Source organism: Ixodes scapularis, unplaced genomic scaffold, assembly GCF_016920785.2.
Source record: "Ixodes scapularis isolate PalLabHiFi unplaced genomic scaffold, ASM1692078v2 PGA_scaffold5__190_contigs__length_132052651, whole genome shotgun sequence".
NCBI lineage: Eukaryota > Metazoa > Arthropoda > Arachnida > Ixodida > Ixodidae > Ixodes > Ixodes scapularis.
Window position 1 is genome coordinate 116348814 of NW_024609880.1, and position 10457 is coordinate 116359270.

Consider the following 10457-nt stretch of genomic DNA (forward strand, 5'->3'; position numbering starts at 1 on the left):
GTAAACCGGTGTAGAAAAGGATAAATATATCAAAGAGCCTTTTTACGTATCCAGATCCGGTAGGAGCGACCATGCTTTCAAAATTAAATAAATTCCTTCAAGGGTGACGTGCTGCGACCCTGTTTTTTTGTAGAGACCGCGGTCGATTGGAACTCCCTTCCATTGCGCGCTGTCTCAATAGCTTCCAATGACGCCTTTCTTCACGCACTGAATGTGGGAGTTCTTTTTGGTGTGTCTGTATATTGTTTGACTCCCCCCCCCCCACTATGATGCCTGATGGCGAAGTGAGTACCTAGATAAAGATAAAAGATAAAGAAGGCCTACAGCACAGTTTTCCAAATTCCTTTGCTCTTCGATATAAACAAGACCTCGCGGGTCTTGTTTAATCTGTCCCGTTCTGTGGACAGGCTTCGCTACCACTTATAAACATTTAATTGAAAACGAAAAAAGGCATGACACCACCATGACCGTCCTTATATAACGCACCCTGCAACGCTATGCGCTATTATTTTGTACGCCACTATAAATATTCTTAGCCAAGCAGACCCTTCAGTGACGCTAAACGTATCTACGCAAACAATGACGTGTCTTCCCATGTTGCTGCTTTGTGTCTTTGACGCATTCTAAGATCAGCTCATAGCAGAACAACAGGAGAATAGCACTTCTTTTTTATTGTTGGTAACCTTTAAAGAGCGGAGTTCACTGATGTATTAAAGCTTTTTGAATCCGTATAAAAGTATTTTGACCTATGGTTCTAGCATACCTGAGAGTTTACCATTGTCTCACAACATACGTACAAGCAAGTTGCTATATAAAATCAACCAGTAAGCGACAAAATAGTTGAAAACCCACGAGCGGTAAGCCTAAGTATCAGGTACGATGCTGAGAATAGCGGTAGTTGCAGTTTTATGTTGCGTCGGAATCGGAGCAATATCTTCTTCGCAAAACACTACAAAGCATCGTTATCAAGAATTGAATCCTAATCTTTCAGCGTATCAAGATGCTTGGAAGGTAAGTGTACGTTCAGTATTTACTTTAGTAAAGTAAGCACGACGCAAAGTTTTCTTGCAGTCAAACACCGACAACGCGTCGTACGTGCTGGCGTATCGCACTTTCCAAGATCTTCCATGGATGCATATTCTGAGTTGCGTGACTGGAACATTAATAGCCAAACATAGCAACAACCGAACCGCAATACACCGGCTAGACTACTATAATACGAAAAAAGGAAAATGGTAATTTTTTTTATTTAGTGTATGCTAAGATTTTTTAAGGACAAATTAAAGACTGGAACATTCTTGTTGCAGGGAAGGTCATAAGGTGCTTACAAAGTTTAGTGCCACAAGAGGCTATAAAGTTCCTAACCTAATGCGCATATCATCATATGACAACAAAAGTAAGTAGGCAAAGGGCATCAATCTGAACAGTACCGATAGTTGAGGTCGCTTTAATAAATTTAAAAGAAAATTATGTTCAATATCTCGTCCGTAACCCTTTCAGCTGATCAAGGAAGGCTTTACTGGACCTTGTATTCTGAATACGGCTCTTGCAACATCGTCAGAGTTCCACGTAACCGCGGTAAGCGAAATCCTTTAAATGTGCTTTGAACACTGTCTTAACCTTGTAGAAACTGGGAAATAACATTCTGTAAACATTATAAACTAGAAAAATAGCAACATGCTACATCTGAATGCTCCTCACCTCCCCGAACCTCTTCCTTTCCTGACTCTATCATTTTATGTTTAATACACCGCTATCCAAAACGAACTGTCCTTTATGCAGTTAGATGCAACGAAAAACGTTTCCATCATCATCGAAAAAAGGCGAAACATAAGAAAATGAAAAAGCATGCGCCGACTTATATCTCGCATACGAATTATTTCACGTGTATGCCTATATTGATTCCTTACGTTTGTTTACCTTAATTTAAACGAAATCAAAAACCTTTCCGAATCAATACAAAATGGCTAATTGAAAATACCCAAAACAAGCAAACTGGGAATTAGTTGTCCTTTAAAAATATTTAGGATAAAGACAAGAAAAAAATAAAAAAGATATTCCGGTATAGTTTTCGCTTCGTTAGAGTTAATCACACTATGTTTCTTTTAATCGAACGTGAATCCCCGCTCAAAGGAACACGCAGCAGCCTAGTATCAAATGGATCTCACAATCAGCGTACCCCCAATAAAAGACCCTGCTCGCCTGATGTTTTTTGTTATTTGGACTTTTCCACCGGGTAAAAATAAAAACTGCGTCGTGTTTAAAAAAAAAAAAAAACTTGATTCTGTGCGTTAAGGTGCTTTCCAAGTTTGACGGAACGATGAACTGCAAATTAGTGTAAGATGATACAAACCGAAGCATCATTTCCTTCACTGCGAACCTAAAAAAAACACAGACCATAAAAAATTTACCTTTCGAAGTCCACTTTAGTCATGATCATATGTTTTCGATGCACTTCAGTGGCAATACATGTACTCGACGGCAAGATTTTTGAAACTTCTTTCCTTCTTCCTGTTTCTTTCTTGTTTACCGCATTTCTGTTTAATTTTACAATGATGAACTTACACCAGCTCGCTGGCGCCCTCGGGTTTTGTTAGATAAATCAGACTTCCTCTCAAACGTGTCTGACCTAAATCAATTGTACTGCTTGTTCCCTTTTTCTTCAATCCGCAATATGTTTTAGCAGTTCTTGAATGTAAATGCAGTGTGGTGCACACTGCATTTACATTCAAGAATTGCTAAAACATATTGCGGATTGAACATATTGTGGCAGCGAATGTGCCTTCTACTGCATCCGAATCGAGCCCGGTAACAACTGGAGAACAATTACAAATACTTTGGTGACTCGAGCAACAAACGATAATCGTCATACTGTTTCCTTTGTATTCAAACTACAGGCTGCGAGCTGTGGGTGAAGAAAGGCTTGCAAGACAACATATCAAGCTGCTGTTGGTTCATATATAAATCCTACTGTGGAAATGAGAACTACCAAGTTTACAATACCACGTACTGCGAACGCCAGGCATGCGAGTGATCGGTCAATATACGGTCCTTGATCCAAACCACCAATAAACACAACTTATATTGTAAACCCATCCTGCTTTTCTTGTGTTCATATGCATAAAATTACCATTGTGGGACTGATTTAGATCTGCGATCAAAACTAAGATATTTTGCATTATTTTTCTTTATTTTCCTTTCTTTTGAGCCCGTTTAAGACTGAATAATAGTAATTTCACTGAAGGGCGTAGTTGTTTATATCTTACTTTCCTGGATGACGAGTACGGCAATGTTGGAGCGCTTCAGTGAACCAAATAGTGCCATGGACTTTCCTTTCGTAAAATAAAAAATATATATATTGAATAACATTAAGGGCAGAATATGCACAGACAGACGGTGGACATCTCTGATATTATTAGTTCAGTACTTTTTATTATTATATCTTTCAAATTTGTGCGAATCTTTTGTTGCTGTTTTACTGATTTTTATTTTTTAAAAAAAGCATTGAAAGCTAGAGCGATGCGGCCTGTGCAGATGGGTTAAACTATGGGGGATATAATGCACTATAATAAGTGTCGCAATAACATAAATAACCAATAAAAATTGTTAAACCAGTACCTCATTAATCAAAAATAAACATATGGGTTCAATTAGAAACTTACTCAGCGTCATCGAAAGCCATTAAAGCACTAACTTTTAGACTGACTTGCAGCACGTGGTAAGATCTGCAGTGCGTTAGTGCTACCATTTGTGCTACAGGCGCAAGGCTCGCAGTGCGAAAACGCGGATGATAAGAGACTAAAAAATCGCGCGAGCGTGTCGAAGTGATTTGTATTTGTGGAACCAAGAAAAACAAAGGACGCGCACCTTATTTTTCCGTCATTCACTAATTTAGTGGCTCAGCAAGTTTCTAAGTTTCTGCATGTTCAATTTGGAACGTAGAGCGCTACCACGCCCATTGTTATACCAAAGAAAAACATGACATTGAGTGACCGTTTTCAAGCGGTGGTCATCTCCCCCACGGCACAGCTTAAGACCATTGAGAAAGCACTCAACCACATTACCTTGCATACCCCAGAGACTGTGGTGCTGGTCACCGATTCAAGAGCGGGCCTTCAGTGCCTAGCTAATCCTGACTCCATGGACAAAACGACGGCCACCGTACAACTTACGTTAAAGCAGTTGCACAATACTGTATTCAATATTGCGTTTCAATGTTTGCTTTCACATGTGGGCTTCTCGGCTCCAAAGAAGCTTTCCCTGCGTATACAAGAAAGTGAACAATCCTTCACAACATGGAGCGAGCTGCAAAAAAAAGTACCAGACCGGTTTCCTTCCGTGCACAGAAGGGGTCGTATATTCCTTTCCCCTCTCCTTTGGGAAACGATATATCGGACAGGCCGGGAAATGTTTAAACGATCGACTCTGTGAGCACAACAACATAACTAGAGCCAACTCAGGACATTTAGGTCTACATTAGCGTGATTGCGGATGTGCGGCAGATCTAGATAGATATACAGTGCTGGGTAGACGCAGTAGCGAACTGACTAGTGGAAGCGGATAATATATCCAGGTATGACGATATATCTATGAAAAAACGGTTAAAGTGCAGGCGAGCTGGTGTAAGTTATACATGATTGAAAACCTGAAACTGTGGTTTGAAAAACGGAAAATCGTGAAGTGGAAAGAAAGAGGGACGGACAACGTCTCAAAAGGGGACAGACAACGTGTCTTGAGACGTTGTCTGTCCCTTTTTCTTTCTACTTCACGATTTTCCGTTTTTCAAACCAGTCTCAGGTTTTCAATCATGTATAACTATCTATCTGTTAGCTCACTTTATCAGTAAAATAATTAGCTTATCTTTCCACTATAGAATAAGCACATATGACCGTCATTTCATGAGACCTTGAAGAAAAAGAAGCCAATTTTCACGAATGTATCAAAAAGGCCTAGAAGAAAAAGAAGTGCAAATATAGATTGATGTGTGAGTCAGCGCTGTGTGAGTGTTTTGTCTGCTGTGATTATATCACTATGTGTGATTGTTTGTGGTCAGTGTTGACTTGTGCTTGTGTGTACCTCCATACGTGTGCTGTTACTTTGAGACATGGAGAACCAACTCGCCCAAGCCGCCGTTTTGAGCTGAAGGTTTTCTTGGGTCATCTGTGCCATGAACGATGATCCGCGATTTGTAATTAGAGCTTGGGGAGCACGGAGCGCCGTGCCCGAGGGCGATGGGCTCGATGAAAAACTTTGCGACTTCAACAGCAGTCCCTGAAGGAATGTCTTTCGATTCTGCATACCGCGTAAATAATCTGTGGTGACGAATACCCAATGGTTTTCCAGGGTCGATTGTGAAAAAGGAACAAGTATATCCACTCCAATCTGTTGGAACGGTGCAGTTGGAGGAGGAATTGACTGCAGAAGACCCGCCGGCTTCGTCGGCGGTTTCTTCGTCGCTGGCACTCGTGGCATGACCAGGTGTAGAGGTGGGCGGTTTCGGGGAGCTTGGGCCAGTAATAGTTTTCACGAATACGGGCCAGTGTCCATCAGTAACGAAGACTCGCGCCGTCGCAGCATTTCCAGGGGCGACAGACAAGAAGTCCGTGCGAAGATTTCTGGGATGATGAGGCGACGCGTGACATTTTGGTGTCGCGTCGCCTCGTCGTCTGTCATTTTGCCCTCGATAACTGTTCAAGGGCAAAATATGTCGGCATGGTTTATTCAGTCGATAATGAAAAGTCAAATGTTGCTACGGGTGCAACCGGTACCTCATCTAGTACTCAAGGTTAAGACGGTGATAATTTTACATCGCACACTTAGCGTTAGTTTAAGAGTGTGAACCAGTCTCTCTTAAGACGTCTTTTTGTGATTAACGGATTTAATGACAAGTTTCTTGGTACTAGTCGTTCTGTACTTAAACACATTAAAATTAAAAACAAGAGGTGTGTCGAACCACAAAAAAAAATAGTTATGGTCAAATACAAACAAATATTTACCGGTTAGGCAAATGTCTTTTGCAGAGTTATTACTCATGCTTAAATAGTAAGGCAGGAAAAAGAGGTGTTCAGAACTACGAAGAAATGGCTCAGTCAGGTTTATTCGGACGAAATGAAGCTTTATTTTAGTCTAGTTGGTTAACATAATTTGGCAGTTTAAAAGCGCGACTTGAAACACGGATAAAATCCGAAACTCATACGTTTGCCGCAAGTGTTTCTTATTTCGTCCGTGTTTCAATTCGCACCTTTAGCCTTTTAAATGTTACTCCGACCTTTTCTGTTTACGAAGTTTACCGCCGCCACCGCGGCCATCTGTTTACAAAGTGAACAATATGACGTTTCCGCATTCTGCTGTTTTGTAACCTGGTCTATGCTCTTCTATTGACATTTCAATAAGTCTTACATTAGTTGCTCTTCCGCATTTCCTTGGATGAGGTGCGACGTGTGCAAGGCTGATAACATTTAGCAACTCAACGCGATCTATCTCGCGCTGAATAAAAAAAGATACCCTTTCAGAAGATCAGGATTTACTGCATAACAATAAATATGTTCTTACTGGTATTTTTAGTAGTGAATTTCATAATGGTGTAAACATTTCACAAATTGCGCGAGGCAATTGATACTTTAAAACATGGTGAAGGAGCAGATATACAAAATAATTCACCACATGCCACTTGACCCGCTGGTCTGACACGTAATTTTTCTTAGATCACTGACACAAAACGTGTTCAGGGTGCTCCCATTTAAAAATCTGTAAATTTCAAGTCGCGTGTTCATTTTATTTCCGTCTTGTTTTTTTTTTTGTTTTTTTTTTTTTACTAATTTCATGTTGTTGTTCTTTTTTTTTAGTTATTGTTCGGTTTTTGTTATGTTTAGTTAAACCGGCACTCTCAAGAACGGCTCTTTTAGGAGCTTAAAATAAACAAAAACAATGTCCGAAATATATTCCCTATTTAAAATTCCATCAAGCTACGTAATTTGGGACACTGACTGCCAGTCAGCAGCCTTGCTGGAACGTGATGGACCATCAGACGTCATCTGATGGTCCATCAGATGACGTCTCATGGTCCATCAGATGACGTCTGACTGCAACTGCCAAGGGAATTTCATCAACAAGGACAGCATTTATATACGAGTAAAGCTATACGCACTCATAAATATCGCCAAATGCCTCGATAAAACAAAATGTTCGAGAAAAAGAAAGAAAATAAAAGCAGTACGACCGCAGATCGAACCCGCGACCACTTGCGTACAAATCGGACACCTTAACCCCTATGCCAGGGGTGGCCAGGCTGACCCGGCCTAAGAACCGCAAACAAAACCGCGAAACTTCTAAGAGCCGCCGGGGGGGGGGGGGGGGGGGGGGGGGGGGGGGCAAACTTTTATTTGGAGGAATAAACGAAACTCAAACTACTTTCACTCTATCCGAGTCAAAAACAGTTCAACTGTACATAAGGTAGTAGTAGCACAAGACTGCCAAACTGCAGCCTGTTTTTCGATTTACAACGCATTCCATTTCTCTTCTTCATGAAGTGCTCATGTGACCGGGAGGGAGGCAGGGAAAAGGGGGGGGGGGGGGGGGGGGACGGATAGGTAAGCGAACCGCGAGTGACACTTTAACACTCAAAGAGCCGCATGTGGCTCGCGAGCCGCAGCTTGGCCACCCCTGCCCTATGTTATGCCATCTTTTTTTTCTTTATTTCCGACATTGACATAGTGCAACCAAGAAGTACAGTGCTGTAAAAATGCCGTCAATCGCTTACCGACTGACGTGGCATGGTTAAAAAAAAAAATTTACATTTAACAGTTTTTCCATTGTTGGTAACCACTCCGGGACATTTGATCGAACCTTCCAAACTTCGACAATAAAACGGACAGACTCGGAAAAATATTCCCCCACAAGCCTTGTGTCAACATCTGCATGGCGAACCGCCATGCGGCATCTCCATATGCTGTGAAGGCCGAGCAACATGAAAAGATCGAAAGGCTCACAATTCTCGTTTTCGACTGCTAGGAACCGTAGGCACATTGATACTTTAGACCCTTTGTTGTAAAAAAAACTATCTCCAAACTCCGGTCTAAAAACATGCTTTTCGTTTAAGGCTCGTCAAATTATGAGGCGCTGGAGAAATGCAGCTTTCTGCGTTAAGTCCTTATTTCGAACTCTTTTTGTTCGCCTTCCGCCCATTCAAATGCATGCGGGAAGGGCGTTAGAACGCACCTGGTATCGCTGCGCCGCAGCGTTCCTCCGCAACATAAAGTTCGTCTGCTTTCCTCGCCGTCACCATGGCAACGAATGCCGAATGAATAGAAGCACGCACGGTACCGCCGCGTGAAGCCAGCAACAGCTGACGCCATTTTACGAACGCCGTCTGCTAGCCAAAGCCGAACGCAGTGTGTCAGATCAACCGCCTCCGCCGGTGCGCCGCTAGCAAAGACGACGAAGCTGAGACACGCCGACGGTGATCGAGCAAGCAACAACACCGCGGGACGACTGCAACGGCGGCATTTATTCGGATCAAAGGCCGCCTTCGCCGGTGCGCCGCTAGCAAAGACGACGAAGCTGAGGCACGCCGACGGCGAATGGGCGAGCTACAGCACCCCGGGACGACTGCAACTGCGGAATTCATTCGGATCAAAGGCGCGAAATAAGCAAGAACAATTTTTATTTGAATCATAACACCCGATATCCAAGTTGGGGACCACATATACCTTTGCTGGGTCTTTCCTGTGAACTTTTTACAGAGACACGGGGTGCCGCAGTCAAAACACAGCTCCGTTTGCAAAATATCGGGGCCCTGAAAAGGGCCGTTTAGACCGCTACCAGAACCTATAACTGATGTAACGAGCACTTGACGAGCAATTGGCGCATAAGTCGTCTTTATGCATGCAGGCGGGTGACGGACTCAGCGCAGCAGATCACTCGGAGTCACCGGGGCCGTCAGAATTCTCGCCCTGTCTGCGTCGGGGCTCTAGATTTTGGCGGCCGCGGCGACGAACGACTGGAATCTATCAGTGTTTCCGCGCGCCTTGTCTCTCTTCCAAAACATGAACTTTGCAAGGTGACCAGTGAAATGGTGGCTCTTGCGCCGTCCAGATGGAAGAGAGTTTTTAACGTGGGCCGAGGTGCAATCCACCGTATTGGTGTGCGCACCGGTGTTCGCGTCGACAAAGTGCAGCTTGTGGTTGACGGTGAGGTGCGTGAAGCAAGCGTCATTTGCAAGCTTGCGATAGCCAGCCCAACAATTAGTGATTATTCTTGTTCCAGGGCGGACCCACTCGGCTATTAGCCCTTGCAGGGTTTTAGCGTCACGGGTCTCCACGGGAACAAGAAAGCAGCACCCACTGCAACGCGCCACACCGCCGAAAACCCACTGGCCAGGCCTTAAATACCCGCGATGGTACTTGTGCCGACCGAACATACTCTCGTCTAGTTCTACAGTCACGCCTTCGCCACCAATCATGTCTGAATGCTTAACGACGGCATTAACCACAACCTCCCGGCAAAGGCTCGCCCAATCAGTTATTAGGGAGTTTTCGTAGACCGCGCTGCCCCCTCCGCTAAGCGTTCCGCAACGAAGAAGTTGCTACTGCGCCTGCGCGCTGATAGCCTTGACTGTGGAGTTCCCGCTATCTTAGCGGGTTGCGGAGGGCCTTGCGGGACGGCGAAAACGATCTACGAAAACTCCCTATTGTCTTACTTGCGATATCAGCCTCCCGCTGAATTACGGCGCACGGTAGGTTCTGGCATCCGGAGAATGATTTTCATGAGTTGGAGAAGCGTCAGGTGCGATCCTTCGAAAAAGGAACCGCTCAGTATCGAGACCTGGACCGGCACTGAATTTTGACCGGCTTCCACTTGGGCACCTCACGAGTCATCCACACACCGCATCCCCCTCCCCCCCCCCCCCCTCCCCCGTGTAGCCATCCGCAGATCTAGCGCGGACTTGCAGCTTGTCATCGCAGCTTCGCACTCTGGACACGCGCGAAAACCCAGGAGCCAGGAGCAGGCCAACGCGCTAAAGCAAATTAATTGCTTCAAGAGGGTCTTTCATGGCGCCATGAAGACGGCAGAAGTTGAACGCCATGGCAGTGCGATGCTCGCCTCTGGAAGAATAAAGCGCCGAAGCGAACTGGGCCCTCTATTGACAACATCGGACGGAGGATCGGAAAATCAGCTGAGAGGTCAAGGTTTCAAGACCAGGCGCTCAAAACAGTCTCGCGTTTTGTTGATGACTCGTACAGGTTTGATACGAGAGACTTCCGTGGCGTAGTTGCACTCAAAAAAGAAATAAGAGACAATGATCTGGCCTTGTTGCAAACAGATAAGTCGGCGAAGTTCGGGGTATTGCCGAGAGCAGTATTTCAATCAAAGGTGCAAGAGGCGTTTGATGGTTTATTAAGAATCAATCAACTGAACGTGAAAAACTTGAAAAAAGAGTTTATGAGTATACTGAAAGA

The 10457-nt window shown here is 44.1% G+C and overlaps 1 protein-coding gene across 1 annotated transcript; it reads left to right on the top strand.

Annotated features, from left to right (window-relative positions):
* The first annotated feature begins 876 nt into the window (after nucleotides 1–876).
* Nucleotides 877–3034, top strand: LOC115313421. The gene is made up of 5 exons (XM_029972380.4): nucleotides 877–1011; nucleotides 1072–1235; nucleotides 1308–1396; nucleotides 1501–1578; nucleotides 2898–3034. Exons 1-5 carry the CDS (start codon nucleotides 880–882, stop codon nucleotides 3032–3034), a joined length of 600 nt encoding a protein of 199 aa, XP_029828240.2. The 5' UTR covers nucleotides 877–879.
* The last annotated feature ends 7423 nt before the right edge of the window (nucleotides 3035–10457 follow it).